The sequence below is a fragment of the Cervus elaphus genome, chromosome 17 (assembly GCF_910594005.1).
Source record: "Cervus elaphus chromosome 17, mCerEla1.1, whole genome shotgun sequence".
NCBI lineage: Eukaryota > Metazoa > Chordata > Mammalia > Artiodactyla > Cervidae > Cervus > Cervus elaphus.
Genome location: NC_057831.1, coordinates 56,912,002 through 56,939,411, shown reverse-complemented (window position 1 = coordinate 56,939,411; position 27,410 = coordinate 56,912,002). Strand labels below are relative to the sequence as shown.

General features: G+C 41.3%; 1 protein-coding gene across 2 annotated transcripts in view; it reads right to left on the bottom strand.

Moving 5' to 3' along the window:
• Nucleotides 1–3,243: 3,243 nt before the first annotated feature.
• KLF3 (Kruppel like factor 3) overlaps nt 3,244–27,410 on the bottom strand; it is a 35,703-nt gene continuing 11,536 nt past the window's right edge. For both annotated transcript variants that reach the window (XM_043870900.1, XM_043870899.1), the window contains 5 exons: nt 24,378–24,473; nt 17,168–17,654; nt 16,132–16,282; nt 9,898–10,058; nt 3,244–7,217 (listed from right to left, as the gene is read on the bottom strand). In XM_043870900.1, the coding sequence (XP_043726835.1) occupies nt 7,036–7,217; nt 9,898–10,058; nt 16,132–16,282; nt 17,168–17,654; nt 24,378–24,434 (1,038 nt within the window). In that variant the 5' untranslated portion in view covers nt 24,435–24,473 and the 3' untranslated portion in view covers nt 3,244–7,035. The remainder of the gene's footprint in view (nt 7,218–9,897; nt 10,059–16,131; nt 16,283–17,167; nt 17,655–24,377; nt 24,474–27,410) is intronic.

The following is a 27,410-nucleotide window of genomic DNA, read 5'->3' as shown; positions in this document are numbered from 1 at the left end:
AAACTCATGCCCATCGAGTTGGTGATGCCATCCAGCCATCTCATCCTCTGTCGTCCCCTTCTCCTCCTGCCCCCAATCCCTCCCAGCATCAGGGCCTTTTCCAATGAGTCAACTCTTCGCATGAGGTGCCCAAAGTACTGGAGTTTCAGCTTCAGCATCAGTCCTTCCAATGAACACCCAGGACTGATCTCCTTTAGGATGGACTGGTTGGATCTCCTTGCAGTCCAAGGGACTCTCAAGAGTCTTCTCCAACACCACAGTTCAAAAGCATCAATTTTTCGGTGCTCAGCTTTCTTCACAGTCCAACTCTCACATCCATACATGACCACTGAAAAAACCATAGCCTTGACCAGACGGACCTTTGTTGGCAAAGAAATGTCTCTGCTTTTTAATATGCTATCCAGGTTGGTCATAACTTTCCTTCCAAGGAGTAAGCGTCTTTTAATTTCATGGCTGCAGTCACCATCTGCAGTGATTTTGGAGCCCAAAAAAATAAAGTCTGTTTCCACTGTCTCCCCATCTATTTCCCATGAGGTGATGGGACCAGATGCCATGATCTTCGTTTTCTGAATGTTAAGCTTTAAGCCAACTTTTTCACTCTCCTCTTTCACTTTCATCAAGAGGTTTTTTAGTTCCTCTTCACTCTCTGCCATAAGGGTGGTGTCATCTGCATATCTGAGGTTGTTGATATTTCTCTCGGCAATCTTGATTCCAGCTTGTGCTTCCTCCAGCCCGGCGTTTCTCATGATGTACTCTGCATATAAGTTAAATAAGCAGGGTGACAATATACAGCCTTGATGTACTCCTTTTGCTATTTGGAACTAGTCTGTTGTTCCATGTCCAGTTCTAACTGTTGCTTCCTGACCTGCATACAGGTTTCTCAAGAGGCAGGTCAGGTGGTCTGATATCCCCATCTCTTTCAGAATTTTCCAGTTTGTGGTGATCCACGCAGTCAAAGGCTTTGGCATAGTCAATAAAGCAGAAATAGATGTTTTTCTGGAACTCTCTTGCTTTTTTGATGATCCAGCAGATATTAGCAATTTGATCTCTGGTTCCTCGGCCTTTTCTAAAACCAGCTTGAACATCTGGAAGTTCACAGTTCACGTATTGCTGAAGCCTGGCTTGGAGAATTTTGAGCATTACTTTACTAGTGTGTGAGATGAGTGCAATTGTGTGGTAGTTTGAGCATTCTTTGGCATTGCCTTCCTTTGGGACTGGAATGAAAACTGACCTTTTCCAGTCCTGTGGCCACTGCTGAGTTTTCCAAATGTGCCGGCATGTTGAGTGCAGCACTTTCACAGCATCATCTTTCAGGATTTTAAATAGCTCAACTGGAATTCCATCACCTCCACTAGCTTTGTTCATAGTGATGCTTCCTAAGTCCCACTTGACTTCACATTCCAGGATGTCTGGCTCTAGGTCAGTGATCACACCATTGTGATTATTTGGGTCATGAAGATCTCTTTGTACAGTTCTTCTGTGTATTTTTGCCACCTCTTCTTAATATCTTTTGCTTCTGTTAGGTCCATACCATTTCGGTCCTTTATCGAACCCATCTTTGCCTGAAATGTTCCCTTGATATCTCTAATTTTCTTGAAGAGATCTCTAGTCTTTCCCATTCTGCTGTTTTCCTCTATTTCTTTGCATTGATCGCTGAGGAAGGCTTTCTTATCTCTCCTGGCTATTCTTTGGAACTGTGCATTCAAATGGGAATATCTTTCCTTTTCTCCTTTGCTTTTTGCTTCTCTTCTTTTCACAGCTATTTGTAAGGCCTCCTCAGACAGCCATTTTGCCTTTTCGCATTTCTTTTCCTTGGGGATGGTCTTGATCCCTGTCTCCTGTACAATGTCACGAACCTCCGTCCATAGTTAATCAGGCTGTCTATCAGATCTAGTCCCTTAAATCTATTTCTCACTTCCACTGTATAGTCATAAGGGATTTGATTTAGGTCATACCCGAATGGCCTAGTGGTTTTCCCCACTTTCTTCAGTTTAAGTCTGAATTTGGCAAATAAGGAGTTCATGATCTGAGCCACAGTCAGCTCCTGGTCTTCAACCTTACAGCATATAAAATATTGGGCAATGGTTATGTATTTGGTGTGTGTGTGCTGAACATCTTAATTTGTTCAACCATTCCTCAAGGAATTTGGTTTCTCATAAAACCTGTATTTGTCATCATTCTGATCACTCACTCAGGCAGAATCCAGCTTTAACAAAGCATTTTCTTAGATGACTAGGTCGCATTTTCAACTCAGCAGGTAGCATCATGTCACCCATACGTAGTGGAGGACTGCAACCAATCATTTGGACTAATTCAAGGTGACATTCCATTAGAATGCAATAGACACATACAATACGTTTAGAGCTTGCAGCCAACTATCACAATATAAAAGCAGAGAAGTTCCCTGGAGTAGGCTGATGGAGAGTACTCCAAGACTGAATTCAGCCTCTCCCCATCTTCCTTCACCCATCCAACCGGTGAAGTTGTCTTGTGACCAGCACCAGTCAGACATTATTTTGTGTTATGCTAAGATGAAGTTTGCTGGAGGAAGCTGTTGAGAGAGCTAAAAAGCCAGCTTCAGTTAAATTTAGGGATTCTGAGAGGGCAAGACATTTTGTCTTAGAAACTCTAAATGACAAAGACACAGCAGTGTCCACGGACATGGCTTATTGAAGGTTTAAAGAAATCATGTTCATCCAGATATAATTCCTGACTCCCCACTGTCCAAGTTATGAATTTTGATCTTTTATTAAAAAGTTTAAAGTTATTACACACATGAAACGGAAAATTCTTTTTGGAGGTAGTTAGGATCATAATAGGGAGAAGGAAATGGCAACCCACTCCAGTATTCTTGCCTGGGGAATCCCTGGGACAAAGGAGCCTGGTGGGCTGCCGTCTATGGGGTCGGACAGAGACAGACACGACTAAAGCGACTCAGCAGCAGCAGGGTCATAATAAAATATTCCAAGAATGCACTAGGGGAGTTTGTAGGTTCATGCTGGCTTGTCTACGTTTATGGTTTGTACTTAGAAAATTTCTTATCAGAAGACCAGGGACGCAGCTTTAAGGTTAACTCATATAGTGCATCCCCCAGTTAGATCTGCTTTTCTTTCCCTCCATTAATGATTGCCTATTAAAAGATGATTTACTTTGAAATTTGTAAGTAAGGGTCTCTTTCATGTGACTTTGCTAGTAAGTTCTGTTCCTAGTGATCACTGTATATATAGTAATCACATGATCACATTTAATATTCTGATGGTTTTATTAACAAGTATATAATACATATATTGCATACTGTATATAGTATATGAGGACTGTACAGTACAAATTTATGTTCACAGTTTGACATGACAAAATGTCATTACTGAATTCCCATTGGACTACAGAGTAGAAACAGAGAAGGAACATTAAACATTCACATCTTTAGTAAGAAAGATTACCAAAATGTTTCAGTATTTGCAAGTATACTAATGCATGCTAAAAACCTTTACCCATTCAGTCTTATTAGCTTATAAAATATATTACACTTTATTAAAAATTTCTGCATAGTTTATACAAGTATTAAAGTACTGTAAATGTAATAATCCTGCTATATTTGCAGGTATGGTTTAAGAGATGCTAAGCAGAAAGATTATTTTGACCCTCTAACACTAAGTACATAACAGCAAAAAAAAAAAGTGCTAGTATTTGTAAAACATAATATTGTTGTAGCCCTCGTTTAATGCATGTAAAATGGCTTTGTAAATGTATTATTTAAGTGAATTTGCAATCATTTAGAAATTGTTAACCTTGACCAAGAAGAGAATAAAGACCACTCTGAGCAACTTCATGCATGACAGTGACTCCTTCAAGATGACTGTATATTTTCAAACCAACCAAATTATTTTAAAACCTCAGACCTTTGAGATTGTCTTTTAAACAATCTAATCAGGAATGATGTGCAGATATACAGTATCAGCAATATAGTTTTTCAAATTCCACATTAGTGCAACACTGATAGTGCAGATGGGTGTTTAATAAAATATACACATACATATAGAGTTCCCCTGTAAATCTGTTCCAAGGCTCTTGAAACTTCTGGTATTTAGCCATTTCCTTAGTTGAACATAGCTATGCTGCTAACACATTCTCCAAACCAGGTGATTTAGAATGTTAATGCCCATTTATGATGTAGGTTCACATTTTAGAACTCTAAAATAATGATGGTTGCAGATGTGATTTTTCTGACTTCTGCCCCAGGATGACACTTGGATAATCACCAAAGAAATTCTATAACCAACAGAATTTATACAACACCAACTTCATGTTTACAAATCATTCTCATCAATTTAAAATATTCAAAATTAAAATCACCATTGATAGTAACATGGCATATCATTAAAACCACACGTTCAAGGGTACCTTATCTTGTATTGGAGGTCTTCCACAATAACAGCTAAAAATTACTAAGATACTAAATTTTTCAACTATCATATTAAAATACAAATATATATAAAGAAGGAAAATTTGGTTAACAGCCAATTGGTAACTGAAGTATATAGGCCAGCATGGGAACAGAAAAAAGCTTTCTGGGTTGCTTTATTTTCAGAGTTGAAGTGTATTCTTGTTAATGTTACCATATCTAAGCAGGCTGAATAGTAATGTAGTAAGTCTTTGCAGGGTCCTGCTTGCTTTTTTGAAAAAAATTTAAATATGCTATAGCAAATACGAATTAAATTTCATGAGAACCCATGAAGCTTTCTATCAGCTGGACTTCGACTCAAAGCTAATTATCCAAAGATCAATTTTCTACCCTTTCTTGCCTCTTTTCCCACCTTCAAGATGGGTTAGAACATGCACAAATTGGTTAGCTCATAAAAAAAAATAGTTATTTGCACTCCATTCTTCGGTGTGTTGTGGAAGAACCATTTCAAGCTATAAACACTTTGGCATGAATGTGACTAAGCATCTACAATATAGACAATACCTACTTTTCCAAGAGCCATTTTTTAAAAAAATCCCTCAATTCATGTCATAGTTGCAAAAAAAAAAAAAAAAAAAGCCTCATAAGGATGGTTTAATATTCTAAACAAATTTTTGCAGTGCTTAAGAAAAAAATAAAGAAAATAAAAACCAAGTGCCACATACAAATTACTCTGCATTTCTCAACTACATCGCCTTTCAGTTGGACCCGAGGGCTGATAAGCGGGATCTCTTAGGTGCACAGTCCCTACAACTCACGTTTATTAACATGGCGCCATCAAAGTAAGCTCCCCACACGATCGCAGGCCTCCAGAATCACTCATGCACTGATGTTTTAAAAACAACTGAACAGTACATTCCTCCCAGTTACGGTTGTGTTGGATCCTGAGTTGTGGCTGGGATGAATCTTCAGGATTCCGTTCTTCTCTCTGCTCCTCCTTCCTTTATCGAGGGATGAATGCGCATTTACTTACATGCACCCACACTAGACCACCGTCGCCCACTTTCTTCAAATTTAGGACCAATGGCATTTCTATGCGTAGATTATTTTTATTGGCATTTACACTATGGTGCTCAAAAGCCTGCTTTTGAAAAAACTTCCCCTAAAATAATGGTGCTATTAATCGTCAACATAAACACGAGTCATTTTCAGTTTGTTCTTTTCTGGTAGGATATGTGATAATGACAGGAGATTGCCAGCTCCCACAGTAAACATTTGGGAATTTGAGCTACATTTATGAATCCCTGAACTGTGGTTTTCCAGATTTTTCAGAAATCTGTCCCCCAAAGAAAGGTATGTGTGCTTCACAACTATTTATATTTACAAATAGTGTCACTCAGGTCTTAGATTGAAGGGATCTACTAAAGCATTAGCAGATATTTGTTTTGAACACAGATGACAGCCAATTAGGCACTCTGCAGCTCAAACAGAAAAGTTTCCGTATGAAGTTTCCATGATTAATTGGATAGGGGAATACAATTACCACTCAAAGTTTTCCTGTTTGCAAAAAAGCTATTAAATAGGTGGGGTAAAAGAAGGCCATTCATACCCTTACCCAAGAGATTTTTTTTTTTTTTTTTACCATGTCTGGGCAGATATTTTTGTGGCATTCCTATGATCAATGCTTGGTGATGCACACGAAGGACACTGCAGAAATGGAGACAGGTGTGTGGAGACGCCCACTCTATCTGGCTTTGCAATAGGATTCTGCACAGCTGAACGTGCATAGAGGCTGAAACTCTGCGAATGCTCTGCCCAGCTACAAAATGATGGCGTCTCACCAGAAAGCCCTTGCCCAGCAGGATGGATGGCTTCCTCCTCTGCCCACCCCGCTCTGCTTCTGTTCCATGCCCCTTTGCTCCAACTCCATGCTAGGCAAATAGAGCATCCATCCCCTCAACTGACAGACATCACCCACCTAAATCAGCAGCTCTGGCTCCCCTCCCAGTGGTGGCAAAGCCCTCCCAAGGAGCCACAGGCACAAAGGGGGTTAAAGGATGTACATTTAGATGAAGTGACAAATCCAAGTTGACAAGCCAGATATGTGAAGGACAAAGGAAGAGCTGACTGTACTAGCCCGACAGCAGGCTGCAAGTCTAGCTAATCTGTGAGAGCTTACGCCCTTCTTTTCGCTGTGAAGCACCAAACATGATCACAGGGCACATAGGTCTGGATGTCTCTGGCAAGGACTAGCAGGCTGGATACTGTACTTGTAATACATTTACTTTGATGTTCTCTTGAGGAATACATGGAGAAACCGACAATTGGTTATGTTCGTTTACATGTTCCCTTGTTTTCATTACATTAAACGTATCTCTAAGAAGGGTTTGCTTAGCATCCCCGGAAAAAAAAAAAAGTGTTCACATTCTTTAGGTCTGACCCGTGGTAAGGAGAGGGAGGATTAGAGGATATTTACTACTGACCATATGGAAGTTTGAATGATATAAATTCAGATTCAGACCAGCTGAATCGAAATTAAAATGTACATGTAAAAAATGAGTTAGCTGATGGGGAGGAGGATAGCGAGCGAGCTGGAGGGTGGGGGGCCACGCTGAGGCGGGCGGTGGAGGTGTTCACACGAGCATGTGGCGTTTCCTGTGAAGAGCAAGGTGGTCGGAGCGGGAGAAGCTGCGGTCACAGTCTGGACACTGGAAAGGTTTGATGCCAGTGTGTTTTCGGAAATGTCTTGTGAGTTCATCAGACCGAGCAAATTTCCATGTGCATCCTTCCCACGTACATTTGTAGGGTTTTTCTCCTGCAGAGAGGTGGGGGAAAGGAGCTTATTTTTTTTTTCTAATAGCAAAACGATATTAACAATTAAAGACAGCAAATATTTTTGAGCTAAAGCTCTTGACAATGGGAAGGGAGTTTGGGGGAGAATGCATATGTGTATATGTAAGGCTCAGTCCCTTTGCTGTCTATCTGAAACTATTACAACACTGTTTACAGGCTATGAGCTTAGTCATTCAGTTGTGTCTGACTCTTCCTGACCCCATGGACCACAGCCCACTAAGCTCCTCTGTTCTTGGGATTCTCCAGGTAAGAATACTGCAGTGGGTAATCATTCCCTTCTCCTGGGGATCTTCTCAACCCGGGGATTGAACTCGGGTCTCCTGCATTGCAGACAGATTCTTTACCATCTGAGCCACCAGGGAAGCCCATTTTAACAGGCTATACTCCAATATAAAGTAAAAAGTTAAGAAAAATAGCTCTTGACAAACATTATTTCCAATATATGATCATACATTTGTTCCTCAATAATACTGCCATATGAACCACTGGGGGACAGACAAGAAAAAGAAACTGTGTTAATGTGTAATTGGCTTTCTGCTCCCCAAAAGGGGGGAAGGGTGGGTTTTAAGAGTTCTTAAAGCATATTTATGGCACTGAAATCCACTCCAAGGGGCTACCAAATAATTTTGGGTTTGCCCTCAATAGTAGTGACGAACCTGTTCTTAATACACAGTGATCCGTATTTGCTAACCTTCAAGTTGTAAACCTACTTAGGAACTTAGCTACCTGAGGCATTATCCAATGAGAAGCCCAAATCAAAAGTCTTGTGGGGATTTTCTTATTCAGTAGTTTTCTAAAAATGTAAAGTCCCTTAGTCCCTATGAACTGAAATATTTATCAGGGATTTCAACATTTTGCTTTTTGGTTAGTCAACACCATCAATGCCTAAGTATAAAGCTTTAATGAAAACAGAGTAATTTCTCCCCACCCTGTCAGGGGACATCAGGTTTCTGCAACTCTCTCCTGGGCAAGGATAATCCACAGGTGAGAAAAAGAAGACCGCTGCTGGGGAGTCACAGGCTCAGCTGGTAAAGAATCCACCTGCAATGTGGGAGACCTGGGTTTGATCCCCGGGTCGAGACGATCCCCTGGAGAAGGGAACGGCTACCCACTCCAGTATTCTGGCCTGGAGAATTCCATGGACAGTATAGTCCATGGGGTCACAAAGATTTGGATGACTGAGCGCCTTTCATTTACTTCCTTACTTGTGGGGAAGTCACAAGGACAGTCAGCATGACGGTTTTTACTAATAAACAGGCAGCTAATGGCAATTTTGCCTGTTTAAACTAGTAATAATGGATAATGGGCATCACAGATTCATTTCCATTTACTATCTCCTCAGTTTTCCAGAAACCTTAAAGGACTGCCATTCCTTGGCATTTATTTCAATGACATACTCAGAATTTATATTACCTACTTTATTGCACAGAATATACATGTAAGAGGTAATTTTTCCTACATCTAAATTGTTATCCAAATACCCAATGTCTTTTTAATCTTATGCTGGCATGTGATAACATCCACCTCTCAGGTCCCATTCATGCCCCTGGGGAGGCATTCCTGAATCTGCTTGGCACTGCCCATTGGGTGATCCCCTAACCGCAAGGCTGTGGCCTCAGCTCTCTCCACGGTAACGCTGCGAGGAAGCCGAAGGACAGCTGTGTGCGGGATGGATTCCTCTGCCTCCTTACAGGATGTGCTAAAAAACTTCACTTCCACTCTGCCAGACACTTTAGTTCCTTTCCTCTTCCGAATCCCAGATTGTTCTCTTTGTAAATATTCCTAGTGAGAATGACTCACAAGGCTCCCAAACCCCTACATTCTGAGTTAAGGAAATGTACAGAGAGGCAAATGACTATTACGCTAGAATTTCACATCGAAGACTTCAGGCCACGCCAGATGAGGCCTCCCATAAACATTAGTCACCACTACCAACTGCAATTACTCAGGTTTGTTTAAAATACTTTTGTACGAATTCCTTAAGATGTTTTGTTCTGGAGCCCAGGGGACAACTTTATGTTTTCTTCACCTATTTAACAGTTTTTATAAGATCTGCCTGCCTGCTCTATATTCAACACCTGGCAAGCTGGAAAATACCCTAGAACAAATATGGCAGGCGATGGCATACAAGCGCCCTCACTTTTAGAAGATGATAATTACCAATATCTCTTTACTTTTCTTCCGTTCAATGACTTCCATTTCCATTTGAATTCCATTTCTATACACTGCTGCATTTACTTGCTCTGCATGAAGAACTGTTTTTTAATGTACAACATTTATTAAATGACAGTCTACAAGAAGGCCACATCTTTGATGACACAGGCCCGTGGTTAAGGGCACTTTCCCCTCTGCTCGCAGTGGAGGTGTCCTGCCCTTCTCTGCCTCTTACTACAGAGAAGGCAGAGCTGCAAGTGTTTGTGAGAGACCTTGTTACGCAGAGAACCCTGACTATGTCCTATTAGAAAAACAGATCATCATCAGCAACTTCATTCTTCACAACTGCAGAGAGACAGCTGTAGCTGACTAGGGCCACTTTTAAGACGCCTGAAAAAATTTCACTGTAGTAATCTCTCCAGGACAGAACATTTAACACTCCCTTCTAGTACTTCCTAAGAAAGTAAACGAAGCGAGTCTCTTAATACCTGTATGTGTCCTTCTGTGCGCTTTCAAGTGAGAGCTCTTAGTGTACACTTTGTTGCATCCATCATAATCACATCTGTGTATCCTCCGCTTCCTTTGTGTGTCTGGAGATTCCACAGGTAAAGGTCTCTTCCCGGGCTGCACGATGACGGACGGGTGATTCCTAGGAAAGGCAATGCCAAATGCAAGATGGTGAGCTGCAAGATCCTTGCCTTCAGGCTACCAAAAGCATTAACAACACTGGGCAGAAACAAACAAACAGAAAACCCAACAAAATAAACAGAAAGAAATTAGCTGATCAACCCAAGAAGCACTGCTATATTCATTCAACAAACATGGAGTGAGCACCTACCATGAGCCAGGCACTGTGCTTGGCACCGGGGCACAAAGATGAATAAAAACAGGGATCCTGCCCTGGAGGAGCTCACACTCTAGGGGGAGACAGACATGTAGATAAGTAACGACAGTGAGAAGGCTTAGGTGCTATGCTAGAGGGAGGTGCGAAGTGCTGGGAGAGTCTTTCCCTCAACAGGAATTTGCTTTGCAGGATTTTGTGGTTGGAGGCTAAACACTGTACTGTTTTCTCACAGGCCGCTCTGGTTTCCATTTACTGTTCTTTCGGGGAAAACCTAAGAGGTCAAATTCCTAAGTCTCAGGCAACCACACTGTAGGATGAATCTATATTTTATCCCCTATGTAACTGGCATTTAGTTTGAGTCTCTTAAAGAGGCTTACATTTGATTTTGATCTTCAAAAAAAAAAAAACAAACCGTTTGTTGGCATGCTGTCTTAACAAACTCAGACCTTTACTGTCACTGTTATTCCTCCTTGGGAGAGAACCCGAAGCAGGGCTAGTGGTCAGGCGAGGGGGCGCCCCACCCAGGACCCGGGCGCCCTTCCGGGGCCCTGAGCAGCTGCCTGCCATCCTCCCTGCCTTCCTGGCTCCTCTCCCACACCCGCCTTTTCCTGGGCCTTCATACCTTTCAGGGGTGCGGGAGGGGTTGAAATCAAATCCTGTTGAACGTCATTACTATGAACTTCCTCTTTTTCAGAAAGGAAGTTGGTAGAAATGGCAGATGAGGAAGAGCCAGGAAAAATCTGTAGTTTTCTCAGGCTTCTCCTGCTGATTGATGTAAGTAATTAACAAGTCCTAATCCGTCCATTTGCTTCCCTAATGACTAATTACTTGATACATTACAAGTTTATGTAGTTGGTCTCTGTGACAAAAGACTCCTGTTTCTTTTCAATCTGAATCTAAATTTCTTAAAATGTTATACAAGAACATACGCAGGGTGGGGGGTGGGATGGGGGGAAAGACTGGTGGAAAGGAAAATAAATACTTAGTTCCTGAAATAAAACTTATTATCTTGGTAAAAATATATTAATAAATACATCTCTTATCAACAACTTTTTCAGGCACCTGAAGTGACTAGGAAGAGAATAAAAAGGTACATTTTACCTTGAGTGACCTTGCTTCTCAATTATGAGCAAAGAAAACTGTGTTTATTTCCCTCTTTTTTTTTAAACTGTCAGTTTTGAGTATCACGTTACCTTCCTACCCTGATACTTAGAGGGACTATATGGAAGAATGAAGTTTAGCCAGTTTAGATACATGGAAAAGGGAAACGAACTAGTGGGGGGTGGGGATGGGGCAGGGAACAAGGACTTCAGTTATATAAACGTAAAAGTAACAGGGAAAGTAGGTAAGTGAAGAGATTTATGGACAGAGTGTGTTTTTTTTTTTTTTTTTTTAATAAAAGCCCATTATGAAGATCCTTCAATAAAAAGAAAAGCTTATCAGTTTACTTTAAAATTTCAACTTTAATGTCACTGACTGAAAATTTTCATCTTAAAAGAACTTCAGGAAACAAAGTGCTGAAGGGAAAAAAAATGAACAGTTAAATGTATCTTATGTGCTTCTGGGACACGGAGAGAATCCCAGATGAGTTCAGAAGTCTCTCCCAGTTATTAAGATTTTAAAGGTTGGGCATCTAATAGTTTCTGGGTAGTAATGATGATCATTGCTTCAGTTACTCACTTTGTGAAAATGTCAGCCTCAAAAAAGGAACCCTAAAAGGCTGTGGGCTTCAGCTCTAAATCCCAGCTCTACCACTGATGGTCCCCGTGACCCCTGGCAAGGTAGTTACATTCTCCATGCCTCAGTTTCCTCTCTGTAAAATGGGTATATTAATAGGATCTCATTCAGAAAACTAAGATCATGGCATCCGGTCCCATCACTTCATGGGAAATAGATGGGGAAACAGTGGAAACAGTGGCTGACTTTATTTTTCTGGGCTCTAAAATCACTGCAGATGGTGACTGCAGCCATGAAATTAAAAGACGCTTACTCCTTGGAAGGAAAGTAGGACCAACCTAGAGAGCATGTTAAAAAGCAGAGATATTAGTTTGCAACAAAGGTCCTTCTAGTCAAGGTTATGGTTTTTCCAGTGGTCATGTATGGATGTGAGAGCTGGACTATAAAGAAAACTGAGAGCGGAAGAATTGATGCTTTTGAACTGCGCCGTTGGAGAAGACACTTGAGAGTCCCTTGGACTGCAAGGAGATCCAACCAGTCCATCCTAAAGGAGACCAGTCCTGGGTGTTCACTGGAAGGACTGATGCTGAAGCTGAAACTCCAATACTGTGGCCACCTCATGCGAAGAGCTGACTCATTGGAAAAGACCCTGATGCTGGGAGGGATTGGGGGCAGGAGGAGCAGGAGACGACAGAGGATGAGATGGTTGGATGGCATCACCAACTCAACAGATACGGGTTTGGGTGGACTCCGTGAGTTGGTGATGGACAGGGAGGCCTGGCATGCTGCGGTTCATGGGGTCGCAAAGAGTCGGACACGACTGAGCGACTGCACTGAACTGAATAGGACCTCAGAAGGCTGCTGTGAGTGATGCACACGATGAAAAATCTGCTCAATGGCAGCTGTTGATATTTCAAGGTTCAGAAATCCACTTGCAAACTTCGTCCTTACAGTTGTCTAGTCTTCAGGAATTTCTGGGGGCATGTCCTAACACCAGATCATGAATCTACTCCAGGATAAAGAGATGCTGGCAGCATCGGAAGGCAGTAATACTCTGAGAGGGGTCAGCAGTCCATCTTGAAAGGGGCCAGACATTGGTATAGGTTGAGGCTCAGGATCTTGGGATTTCATTCACCCTTCTTGCTCTCTTCACGGCTCATTTTTAAGGAGGTTGTTTTGAGATCTTTCTAAGAAGTTAGAATACCTAGTAAATAACAGAGACCTGGTCATTGTTTTGAATTAAGCTGATCCCTCTTTTTTATTTTTCAACTGTTTGCTTATGGCTGCACTGGGTCTTCATTCTGCTCACAAGCTTTCTCTAGTCACAGCAGAATGGGGGCTGCTCTCTCGTTGTGCAAGAGCTTCTCATTGAGGTGGTTTTTCTTATTGTGGAGCACAGGCTCTAGGGTTCATGGGCTCAGCAGTTATGGCCCACAGGTTTAGTTGCCATGAAGCATGTGGAATCTTCCTGGACCAGGGATTGAACCTGTGTCCCCTGCATTGGGAGGCAGATTCTTAACCACTGGACCATCAGGGAAGTCCAAGCTGATCCCTGTTAGGTTTGCTACAATTTCATGTACACAACTCAATGGGGAAATCTGATCTACAAGATTTTGTTCTAAATACACTTTCATACATATAGATAAATAACAAAAGGAATCTGAGTGACTTTATAAATAATTCTAAAGCTACAACTTTATGATTAAGCAAAATGGATTTCAAAGCTGTAGTCCTCCCCTGAAAAGGAATGGCTTCCTAAGGCAAATATCATTGGGGCTGCCTCACTGAAATGGTACCAGGCATTTGGTTTCCAGTGATTCTTTCCTGGCTAGCTGGTTTCCTATGTGGGCTGCTACTGGGCATACTCCAAGACATTACTTAATCACATCTGTGAGAGAATTACTTAAAAAGTACATGTTCCAGTTGTGGCTACTCTGTTCAATTTTCTGAGAGGCAAAATGCATTCTTAGATCAGCATTAGAAGAAGCACATTACTCATTAATCATTAAAAGCCATTGAATGTCAGATCATCAAAAGAACATTACTTAAAATAAGAGATGTTTTCTTTTCAGCAGCATTCAGGGAACAGAATATTGCCTTCAAATATTCTTCTTCTGAAATATGTCACATTGTAATTCACAATAACCTCCACTTTGGAATACCCCTTATAGTCAATGGATCCCTCCCTTTGTGAGTAGCTGGCTTTAGAGCATCTTTTTTATCATCTGTTCAGGAACAATTACAAATGCTAAGCCAGGGTACCAGTTACTTTGTGGAGACATCTGTCATTCTAAAAAAAGAGGCGATTCAGCTGTGTCCATTTTGGTTTGTTGTTTGGTCACTAAGTTGTGTCTGACTCTTTGTAACCCCTTAAATTGTAGCCCACCAGGCTCCTCTGTCCATGGGATGTTCAGGCAAGAGAAGTGGGTTGCTACTTCCTCCTCCAGGGGATCTTCCTGACTCAGGGATCCAACGTGTCTCCTACATTGCAGGTGGATTCTTTACCACTGAGCCATCAGGGAAGCCCCCCATTTTGGTTGGCCTGTTTTTCCTTTCAGTCAAGTACAGGAGCAGATGTAATTTGCTAGACATGATCTAAAAATGGCAGGAAGAGCCCACATCTGGAAGCAGGAGATCAGCCCAGGTCCCCTCTGCTGTTGTTAATGGTGTGATTACAGCAGACTCACCTATGTCTTGGCTCATCAGTTCTCTATTTGCTCTGACTCCCACATGCTTGTTTTGGGAGAATGAAATAACTCCTTCGAAAACACTTGGAAAAGTTCCTCTTTTTTTTTTTTTTTTTTTTTTTAATTTTGTGGGAAAGGAGTGCTATGCAATTGTGAAGGGTAACAATGAAAAGACCATCAGATAGGCTCCCTACTGGTGTGGCTGGGGCAGAAGATTCATTCTCTTCTCATGTATCAGGGAATGGATGAACTCCCCCTCCTTCCCTCCCAAAAAAAAAACTGATTTGGTTCAAATGATAATTAACCCATGAGCTATTATGAATGCACCTACTTGGGCTGAATGTAGATACAACCAGAATTTATTTGAAGTTCCATAAAATAGCTGTTCTAAAACCAGAGAATTCATATTCTGTTACAGAATGTTTTATGTAAGGGAGAGAGGAATGCAGAAGATAAAGTAGAAAGGGGAGCAGAAAAGCTGGAGGGAAAGTGATATAGGGAGGAAAGTGATAGAAGGGAGTCTGAGGAGACAATAACTGTTATAGTTCCTCTGTACTAGACAGCTGGTCCTTAAACCCAATGTTGAAAGGACCATAATATAAGAAAAATAATTAAAACCAATAATGCAAATCAAGAGAAAGCAGGGGCAAAAGAGCAAGTGGCTAGGCCAAGGTCACACATACGGTGGAGAGCAGAGGTGGGATCAAAGATGTTGGGCCAAAGACGATGTCTGTACCTACTGCAAGCACAGCCCCCAGGGTAAACCCTGGGAGAAGTCAAGGATGGTGCAAACCACAATAATGATGTTATTTAGCCTGTGTGTGACACCCTCATATGACAGCAAGTTAAACCACTGTTCAGGTGCCAGGATGCTGATGGGTACAGTGTAAACTTTCTACTGGATGGCATTTCTAAAGCAGACCGAACATTCTAGGGCACACACAATAAAAAAGACCGGAGAAGAAAGAGCTCTTTCAAAGCCAAGCTTCTCTGAGCAGTATCGTCAACTTTCTGTTGCCATAGGACTGGTTTTGGAGAATCTTTCCTGGGCTTTTGTGGTTGGCCTGAAAATTCTGATCAAAGCCATACCCCATCACAGAAACACTGTGCTTTATGAGAACCGACAACAGGAAGGACGATGAGTGATCCCATAAAGAGTTTTCAGGATCCAACCTTAAGTGGGATATCTAGAACACCAAATTCAATCCACATTGGGATAAAGATGATGGGAGGACTATATACACATAGTCTGGAAGGACAGAAAAAAACAGGATAAAAATGATTTAAGGGGTAAAGTGGCAAAATGAAGGGTGACTGACTCACTGAAAAGTGACCCAAGGAGTGTAACAGAGCACAGTGATTGTGGAGAGAGTCCATCTGGCCCAGGGGCTGCCCCGAACCACCAGGTGGTCCTAGCAATCCACAAGACATCCCTCATCGGAAGCTCGGGCTTCCATTCCAGTTCTGAGATGCACGCTGCTATGCAACTGCCGGGCAGCCCTCAGTATACTTACTCTTGCAACAAGGCTTGCGGGGGGGACACTGAGTTCATTAAAGGGGGTGACATTTCTTCGGGATAATAATCTGTCCTCTGTGGTTCGATCCCAGGTTCTATTTTAATTTTTTTCTGCAATATAGGCTTCTCATATGATTCAATTACAGGTACTAAAAAATAAAAATAGAAAAGTTACTCTATGTACACTTTACCAATGTCCAGCCTTTAAAAGCTTATCCCACAGCTTCTAGCTACCACACTGATGTGTGAGTATCTACCTTTGGCAAAATGACAGCAGAAATAAGCCTCGGGGGTGGAATTCTTACTTTGTTAGCAAACACTATGTAGGAAGTTGGACTTTTAAGACATAGCCCCCAGGGGATTTCTTCCTTATGACTTTTGGTTATCTCCTTTTACAACAACCTGCAGCCTCTGAACAATCAGTAAACAAGCTGGCTTTTGATAGCCATTAGTTATCACATGGTCTAAAGCAGCCATCTCCAATCTTTGTGGCACCAGGGGCTGGTTTTGTGGAAGACAGTTTTTCCATGGAATGGGGTGGGGGTGTGGGGTGGGGGTGAATCAAGCCCATTACATTTATCATGCACTTTATTTCTATGATTATGTCAGCTCCACCTCAGATCATCAGGCATTAGATCCTGGAGGCTGGGGAGCCCTGGTCTAAAAATAGTTCTTACCAGCCTTTTGCACCTAGAACCATGCTGGCATTCAATAAAGCAAAATGTAAAGTCAAGATTCTTGTTATCCCAAAGCTGACAAGCACATAGTGAAACTAATCGTTTCATGGCATTACACAGACAGTCTGATTCTTGGGAGTTCTTGCAGGATCAACAGTTAGAAAAACGAAACGCCTCAGGCAGCCTCTAAGTCGAGTGCTTCCTTTGCAGAGTAGAGCGGCTCTTGGCCCCTTGCTTCCTCTGCTCCCTCAATCAGACCAGACTACCTGGCAGCGAAGCGCTGCGAGTCCGGATTAACGGGGGTGGACAGGGCGGGGGGCGGTAGCAGGGCGGGTGAGCTGCAGAACAGAACGGTACCTTGCATGCTACTACTGGAATTTTCCATCTCCTCCGACAAGGAGACCATGAGCGGCTGCTGGAGGTGGCTGGTGTACATGAAGGGGACGGGCTGCACGACGACGGGCTGGATGACCGGCAGGATGCCCGGGCTGCGGATGCCGTGGCGGGACAGGGCCGCGGCCATCACCGGCGGCATGGACAGCGGCACGCTGAAGGGCTGCACGCCGGGCGGCGGCGGCGAGTACTTCTTCCCGGGCGGGCTGGACGAGGGCAGGCTCAGCCCGGGCGAGGCTCGCCTGTGCGAGGGCTGAAACTTCAGGGAGGACGGCGAGTTCCCGGCGGAGGGCGGCGAGCTCCGCTTGTTGACCGTGAGGTCCACCGGCTCCATCTGCATCCCGTGAGACAGGCCTTCCGGCGTCTGGAAGAACTTATCCGACAACGGCGTGGAGTAGATGACGCCGTACTTGTTGGGCTTCATCGACTCCATGTAGTTAGACGGGTATGACTATTAGGAGACAGAAATGTGTCAACAGACAGGTGTGTTTGCTTGAAACACGAAATAAGATGAAAATACACAAGGCACATTCAGTTACATGGACTTTCATAAATGGGTTTGGATTTAGATATATGCTTGCCACTAAAAAAAAAACAAAAACACCATTAAAGAGTTGGTCTAATAAATGTAGGCACTAAAGTTAACGTGGTAACCATGTCACACACAAAAAATCTCAAGTTTAACTCTACAGTGATGGCCATATCCAATGTTAAGATTGATGACGACGCCTGGAAAAATTCTCAAACAGGTTACAAAAGGCTTATGGGCCTTTATCGTTAGGAGTTGGGATTCACCAAGAACCAGCCAAGCCAAGGAACCTTATTGCTTTTCTGATGGGGTTTCTTAATTGGCAGGAAATACCCTCCCTGGCTTTAGTGTCCTCCACCCAAGCATAAAGACACAGAATATTTCCCATGCTTGTGGATAACATGGACAAACCGGGCCGCGTGGTATGCCTTGGCATGCTCTCCAGCCACTGACCAATCCATGCTAAGGTGACCACGAATCCTGGCTTTAGTGCTAAATGTCCGACATCTGAGGAAATGCCTCAGTATCATGCAACTCAGGATGGCTAGTCACCCCACACACTTATATACAGAAGGCCACCCACACGAAGGCGATTATGTCCTTGGCCCCAACTTGTTCAACAGATTTATCCACAATTTGAGATACTGTAGAAGATGATTTAATCTCCAAATCTGAGGATGACACAAAACTATAAGAAAGAGCAAATATAACAGGACTCAAATAAGGACATGTGATGTTGGGAGGGACCTACATACAAGCTGAGGCTTTGCCTTCTCTCCTTTCCACCTTGCTACCCCCTCATCAAGAGACTGGGGGACAACCTAACAAGATACTGGAGGTGAGATAAACAGCCCCCTGAGAAATCTAAGATCTGTTCGTAACTGACTGAATTTGTCTTCAAATACATTCCTTTCTTATAATATCAAGATAACGTGACTCTCATTTACCAGGTTGAAATATAAATCAATCCTAATTGCACACTATGGGTACTGTCCTTGGCCACGGAATTCATTAGAATTACTTCTACTCCTTAAGTAAAATTTAAAGTCTGTTTTAGAATGTTAAAAAAAAAATTAAACTCAACATAAACCCTTTATTTGCATGCATTTTAGGGGAACATATTTTCAGTGGTAACATGTCAAGTCTAACTGCAGAGGATTACTTATATTTGAATGTTTTATAGTAAGGGTGAAAATAACACACTGTGCCTCTCTTCCAGCCCTAAAATTCAATGCATTTGTGATTCTGAAGCAACACTAGCTCACAATGCAACTGAGAAAACCCACTAATGGGAACTTATAATTAAACAGCTTAAATGCACTATTAATTTCTGAACCTCCCTGGCCCCTTCACTGGCCACTAATATGAGTTATTAATAACTGTGGGACAGCAGTGGTTTTGACTGGGATTACTACTGAGATCACACCCTTTCCTCTCTGGGCCTCACTGGGTGAATCTCCACCTGGCTATGCACCCAACTCATCAGTGCTGCTTTGAAATCCCAGTCCTGCACTTTCAAAGTAACTTTATTATGTTCAAAAGCAGTTCTAGAAAAGAAGGCAAGAAAAATTACTAAATAAATATTAGACAGGCAAGTGTCACGAGGTTATGTCAAAACCTGTCAAGGTGGTGCGGGATACTCATCTTCTAGGAGGCTGTGACATTAAGATTAGAATTGGACCCAATGAGACGCCTGTGAGATGAACTTAACACACACGGGTCGAGGAGCCTTTTCCGCCTGCTGTATATCACAGGTGTTAGGACTTCAGTGGGCTTTGATATTATCAGGTATTCTTCAGACTTCATTAAGCACACAGATTCACCTGGGAATCTTGTTAAAAGGCAGATTCTGAGTTACTGGGGGAATGACTCAAAGTGCCATAGATCAGCCTTGGACTAGCATGGCTCTAAATTGATGAGATACAGAATAAAAATACTAATTTTTATTACTAACATTTGGTAAATTATTTAAATGCAATTTAAAGGTGGGGAGGGAGAATTTCCACTAATAATACTGCTTAAAAACAAGGACATGGGGATATAAAATCAGGAAATGCAAAACAAATTGTTTTTTAAAAATAGTTTTGAATTATGTATCAAAGATCAAATGAAGAAAAGGCTATTTCTACCTTTCTTTAGAATGAGACACACAGAGGTGCAACACAAGGTGAGAGGCTCAAAATATACAGTAATATTAACATGCAATAGATTTAAATTGAAATATTAAAATAGGCAAAAGCAAGAGGCACAAGGTTTGCGAACAGAAATTACACATTATGTACAATGAGGGCTTAAGGAAGTAATTAACTACAGGAGGAAAAAAGATTTCTCCTAGTTCTAAAGTTTAGCCAGCTTGATATAATTTTCTAAAGGGCAAAAGTTCTGGTACAAGAAATAAAAACTCCAGGAAATGGGAGGCAGTGTTCATTGTTTCTACTCACAGAAATGTAGCTTCTCCCTTATTTTCAGCCCTAGTCTTCAAAGACATCCCTATGACCTAGATTTTAATACCAAGTTATTGGCAACTACATAGGAAGCAGGATGAGGACAAACTTTTCTTGCTGTCATGGCTGGATTTTTCTATCTGTGGGGTGAGTTTAAGGAAAGCAGGAATTTAGAACCTGGGGGATTTGCAAATTTAATAACAGTCTCAGGTTTCTCGAGCCATAAAGAAACAGCCACACAGAGCTGAATTTTATAAACATTATGCACAGTTTTGCTGAGAGTCTTCCCTCTCATGAATGCCCCCTGTCCCCCACACTGGACATGTGGTCTTTGGAAGGCTCCAGGGCTAAAAGCAGGGGGACTGTTTTCGTTGACCTGGGCATACAACTGAGTCCAGTGTTAACTATTTCTGGTCTGACTGCTTTGCCTGAGGGTGAAGAAATGTGGTTCTTCAAACTGTCTCACTAGCAAACTTCACAGCAATGTTTACCAGAACCTTCTATGAGGCATGTTTACTTTAATCATTTGGGTGGAGCACATAAGCCACTGCAATCAGCTTGCAACAATCTGGTTCTCCACAGCGTAAGGACTGACACAGGGCTTGCATGGGGTGTGTGCCTTGGGTGGATACACACTGGTAATAGTTGCTTCCTCTCTGTTCAGAGCATTCCTGTGTTCTAATGAAGCAATGCAAATAAGTGTGACTGCACCAGCAAAATCCATATCAGCCCCAAGTAGTGATGAAGCAGAAAGAGGTCCTCTGGCCACTGCTGGGCATCCATGGCCCTCCTGACTCAAGGATAGGTCTCCTCCACTCCTGACCCCCAGTAAGGGTGGCAAGGGGGTTACTTTCCCCAAAAGTCTGGTATTAAGAAGGGTTCTTTCCCTCTGTGGTAACATTCATTCAAGTGTTCACACCTCCGTGCCATGGCTTATTTACTTGTTGGTGGCTTCTTGTCAATGGAGTGGGAGATGATGGTCCAGCCCAAGTGCTCAGAGAACACTGGATGAATGGATGACATGAATCAACATGCTCTCTGAGCAAGTTTTTACCACTGACCAGGCTCAGCATAACAATTTTTTGATTCTCAAAAAAAAAAAAAAAAATTTTTTTTTAAGTGTGATGAGGAAAAAAGCACAGGGTTTGGATAATTTTCCAATGTTATCACTTCCTGTGAAAGTGAGAATGAATAGTTTCTCATTTTATTGGAAATAGTTTTGGTGAAGTTTTCCATTACAAGATGGTTTAAGTGGACAGAGTGACTGCATGAAACGTGGGTGAGTCTGTTTCACTATTCATTAATATGAAAAAAAAATGCGACTGTCCGTGACAGGGCGATGGCAAGTCAAAGGAATCTTCATACCAAGGGTGGAGTTCCAAGTGCAGGAAGGCGCGGTGCATTTATAAACAAACTCTTTGGAAACAGCAAATGTCATGCCCCTCTGTGCAAACAAAAGTAGAAAGCTCTCTTTCTACCAGGCTCAGAAAAGTCATGAAAAGTTTCTGTTAGAACACAGCAGAGGGACTACTGATTTTAAGTACTTCTTCATCTGTAAGGAGTCTGTTAGATGATAATTTTCATTAAAGAAAAAAATATACTTTCTTCAGAAGTAATCTTCCTTTAGGAACAGAATATGAAGGAATACTTTTTAAAAATTTTCTTTTCTCATTTCCTGAATTAAATTCTAGTTTTCAACCTTCTTTGGCAGTATTGGTAAAAACATGTGCATTTTATATACACCTGCCATTTCATGTTTTACATGTAAGTATCTCCAATTTTATAAATAAGAAAAAAATTGGAGACTCAGGGAGCTGCTGATGGCTTTGCCAGCAACGCATTGACAGTAAGCAGCAGAGATCTACAGCATAGGATGGGGGGCGGGGTGTACTCTGCTCCCCATTCTTGCAAATCTTAATGGGATCGACAATCCAAAGTCTAGTCTGCCTGAAGGCACAAGGTTTAGTGAGCATTATGAAGGTTTATACTTTAGTAAGAGAAAAATGACATTTCCTCACTTTCTCTAAATTATAGCAAAACACCAACTAGGCAGATTATTTTTACTCTTCTTAACTTTTAGGGAAAAGGGGTGAGAGAGGGGAATAAATCACAGTAAAATATTTTTATTCATATGTGGAATTGAAGCAAAAACCAATCTTACATGTTACCGCTTCATGTTTACAACACTGACCTGAATAAACAAAGACCTCAACCTTTAGGTCAAAGGCAGAATGAAAGAGAGAAAAGGAATAAAGGAATGATAAATCAGATTTCATATACTTCACCTATGAAGGTAGGAAAAATAAAATTTGAAGATTTAAGAGTGGAAACAAAGAAAACTTCATTGTAAGGACTGGAACTCTCTTTTGGTGAAACAATATGATTAAATTCTATAAGCATCAGCAGAACTTGAAAACTAGAGCATGAAGGAGAAAAAGACCATTAATTGCAAAAATACTTCCACATATTTTAACTCCATGCATTAATATGTTACAGCATTATAACTATTACAACAAAATTCATTTTATTTCCAGTTTTTTTCAGCTAAGTGCATTTCCTTGTATGGTGAAGTTCATTTTAGCTTTAAATTAGGCTCTTGTGACACATTCTCATGCTTGATTAAAAGCTCTGAAAGTATACTGAATAGTAAAATGCATCACTGATGGGCCTACATCATTTACCAAATTAATCATAGTCTCTGGTACTAAAACCCTATTCATATTTCAAGGATACAATTAATGAGGACATTTTGTACCTTAATATTCCTCCAGTATGATCATGCAATAGTTGGGGGAAGGGGTTGATGACGAAATGAGTAACATTAGAAGCCAATTTAGCTCTTTGATTAATAAAATTCTTATTGCTCTGTTATTATCATGTGGTTGTACAGTTGTCAGGCAAGAATGTAAATGCTGTTTCCTTAAAGCCACTCCGACTTAACTTTTCACCGTACGGAGTGGTAAACACTGGCGCAGAAATCTCCATGGCAACTCAGTTCCAAGGGCCTTGGAGTGACCCCCGTGTCTCGTATAAACAGTTTTGGCAGGAACTCCATAGCCAGCGCATAAGGATGATCTAATTTTTGCAAGCGTGTCATTACCAACCTTCAGAGCCACAACTCAGGCCAAGTTTTCCCCCTTGTGAGTATTTTCCAAGCCCGAGGAAGAAAAGAGAGACAGAGCTGGGAGTGTGGCCGTGTTATTTCACATTCACTAAACCAGAGCCCCTCAAGTCTCAACCACTCCCGGCTCTGCAGTCGGACACCTTTCTGCTGTCAGCCCTGTCCAACCTCCAGAGAGCTGGTGTTGCACCTCTATAAACAACTGGACTCGGTACTCCTTCCCTGGTGGTCGACAGGCATGAAGACCGGGCTAGCTTAGCACTGAAGTGTTGAAAGAGACGATGAGTGTAATTGCCTCCCAGCCACCACAGACTGAGTGAAACAAAATTCCATCCTCAGGGTCAAGTTCTTTCCCTAGCTTCTCCCAAGTCACAGCTCCACAAGGCTGCCTGCTTGGAGTTTAAGCAAATCATTTTATTCTTAATATATTTTTACATGCAAAATGATCAAGGATTTTCTTCTCCCAATTTTCATCTTTTTAATGATTTTTGTGAAGGACATCCTAAGCACTACGTGAGGCAAAATGGAGTCTTTTTTTTGCTGCCAATCAAAAAAAAAAAAAGACTGACATTCACAAACATGTTTAAGAAACTTCTCTATATAGTCTGGGTGGTCATCTTGAGTGAAAAATACCTCTAAGTAAACTCACTCTTGATGAAGATTTCTTGTAAGTACATTTGGAAACTGCTTCCTACTCATGATAAACATTGTGTACAATTTTATTTTTTTTTCAACATTCCACATGCACATTAATTTTTAAAAACTAGTCTGGCCATTTTTTTTCTCTTTTGGCCAAAATCAATAATCTTGAGAGCTCAGACTAAAAAACTGACAACTAAGGGGTTTCTGAAAAACTATTTCTGTTGTGAGCAGATGTACCTGTGGCTCAAGCTCTGTGCGGATGACATCCTGGGGGTGGTGGGGGGCTGGGGCATAGCGTTTAAGAAAACATGGACCCTGTTTACAAGTTTGCCTATCAAATGCCTGTCGGGTAAGGAGTACTTTGGGGAATAACACAACACACAGTAAAGTTATTACCAGTTGGAATAAACAAGAGGTGTTTAGTTTTGGAAAACTTACCACCGAGACAGGGTCCATGGCCTCTTGCTTGACAGGAACTGGGTCAAACATGAGCATTCTTTTAGTTATGCTTTCTAGGGTGCTCTGGTGTTTAGCCTGGAAAACAAAACAAGGTGCCTGTCTAAATCCTGAGGTTACTTTCAATATAAACTGTTGAAAAAAAAAAAAAAATTTCCTCACCCTGCTTCTCTGGTCTTTCCTCTCCCCTGCCCCCAGAATGGCTGGAATTTGTTTTTCTTACCTATGAAAATGCCATTTGATATAATTAAGACCAGACTCCATGGTCATGACCAGAGGAGAGTCAACTGGAATTTCTAACTCAAAAACATAAACCCTGACGTTTCTGGGAACAATAGGTACAGCCCTCCTGAGCGGCCAAGCTTGTTTAATAAGATTACTGTGCAGCTCAACAGAAGTTCACATTATATACAAATGTTAAAAAACAAACAAAAAAACTTTCCTTTCCACCTTATGTCATAAAAGAAAAATCAGGGAAAAATAAGGCAGGCAAAAAGACAACCTAGAAACAGTTATCACGACTATCTTTGTTTTTATCCCTCCAAACTCTTTTTAAATGGATCGTAATATGCATACTATGTAGTACCCAGAATTTCACGTAACAATTATTGGGAAAACGTTTCCTTTCCAGTATGTGTGGTTTCACACCATCAAGTTCAGCGTGTCACCATGTGAACCAATCAGATTTTTTTTTTTTTGACCGTGCTGAACAACTGGTGGGATCTGTTCCCCAACGAGGATGGACAACTTGCCTCAGGCCCCTCTTATCCAAATTTAGTTTAAATGTTCAGCACTTTGGTTAAAAGCCAGGTCTTTATATATCACTTTTGTTTGGGTGGGAAGGTGAGCAAGTTCTAGATTGAGCTCCATCTGAAAAAGGTATAGAAACTCCTGTTTAGATTACTTCCTGTATTTCAATATTTAAACTCCCCATCCCCACCTCCCTGACAGCAATCCTGTCGTTAGTGGTGTCCACACTCTATGGGTTAAACTAAGATATCTTCATGCACAATTATAAAAGTAATACTGTGTAGTTCTTGTGCTTCACTGCTGTGCTGAAGAAAGACTGTCCTGGGTCTCATGACAACACGTGAGTATCATCATTAACTCCACATAAGGCCCTGACTTCAAAATTATATTTTCCTACATCACAGGACGTATTATAATCTGCGAACACAATTTGAAACCAGGCTGCTCAAATCAATGGTGCTACCACCCTCTTCTGTGTCCCAGTAAGAACAAACCCCATAGCCAGTGAAAAATGGATGATTTCATAATGAAGGATGAAAACCCCTTTTGTGTCTTGGGATCTATTATTAACCAGTTCCCAGCCTAGCAGCTGTACAGATGGATATGGTGCTAAGAATTGCTGCCCAGGGCCCCAGAGCGGACCATACACAAAAGATGTGAGATCGCATGCTTGTATCAATGAGGTCAGATGATTCAGCAGCCTCGACCCATGGCCGGTCATCCTTCCCCAAGCTTTTCAGATTTAATTTACTCTTACAGATTCATCCACTCCACTAGAGAGTATCTTGCTGCAAATCCTTCTAAATAGAAGCACTCATATTCTCAGGAGTGTAGTGGAAGAGTTCTGATCTTGAAACTCAAGCAAGAGATCAGTACTTGACCCTCGCCGTGGGGAAGTAGATGGGGGGAGGCCGTTTTTTACATGCAAAATGCAGAGGGCACCTCTTTTGTCTACTTCCTAAAAGATTTACCTTCAAGGTTTTGGGGAAATTAAATGAGATTAAAAATAATAAAATCCAAAAAAAGAAAAACTCTTTTTGCCCTGCAAGTTGTTTATCTGAATATGCACACAGTTTTTGAATCTATAATACTATACACACAGCACTAAATTTGTTGATTCTGATCTCTGGAACAATGTCAAGTACTTGCCTCTTTCCTAGAATATTTAGCCTTAGTGGTCAACACCACCCCCTCCCCAACACACACACCCTTAAAAAACTCAGACTAAATTCAGTTTAAAAAGTAATGGCTGCTTTCATCCTATCTGAGATCTCATACAGGACCTTGTCACTTGAAAATCGCACCATCCCAATAGTTTCCTATCATCTCTTGCCTTGCCTTACCTGGAATCCTTTACTACCAGTAGGAGCAGCACAGCGGAATTAAAGATGATGGGGTCTGGAGCTCATTTTGGTTTAAATCCTAACCCCATCATTTAGCTCATAAAGCCCTTCAATGTACAGTACATTTGACTTTTTCAAATGTCTACAGCAGTAACTACTGAACCCATTTAGAAATGAATGACACATTAACTTGCTACAGTTTGTGTCATTTTAAGACACTGGTGAAGTTAATTTGTTAGTTTTTCTGTTTTATCTAAATTTAAGGAAATTAGTGCTTTGAAACACTTGTAATCTTAAGAGAAAAATTCATCTAGCATAAAGCATCCCTCCTAACAAAACTGGACTCATTTTTAGTAAAAAATAATTGTAAGGGTTGTTTATTCAGAACTGTACCTCAAAGAGTAACTCAATCACTGATGAAGGGATACTTCTCATACACAAGGATTTCAGCTAATAAACAAGAAATGATATTACAGAAGTTAGAATACCTCATTTTAAAACTCCTAACTAAATAAAGCATCACTTGGCAATAAAAGGTCTGTGCAAAATTCAAACGTCACTGTGAACAGAACCACACTCACTGTCCACTCACATATTTAATAGTACTTTGCTCTCAATCTTGTAGCTTCTAAAATGACTGATTATACTTTCAGTGATAGTCAAAGGCTATGAAACAAGCAGGACATGTAAAAAAAAAAATAAGAAAAAGACACACCCTAACCTTTAACAAGGAATTCTTGGGAGAGGTGGGGGCAGATTTATACATACCTGTGTGCCTATTTTTAAATGTATTAATTCTATAATCGAAACTTCTAATAAAAGTAACAGGGAAGCTAAGCTAGAAGAAATCAAATTTAGGAAGAGACTCAAACACATTAATGCAAATCAGACTTTTGTTTATTTATTTGCACAAGTCTAGACT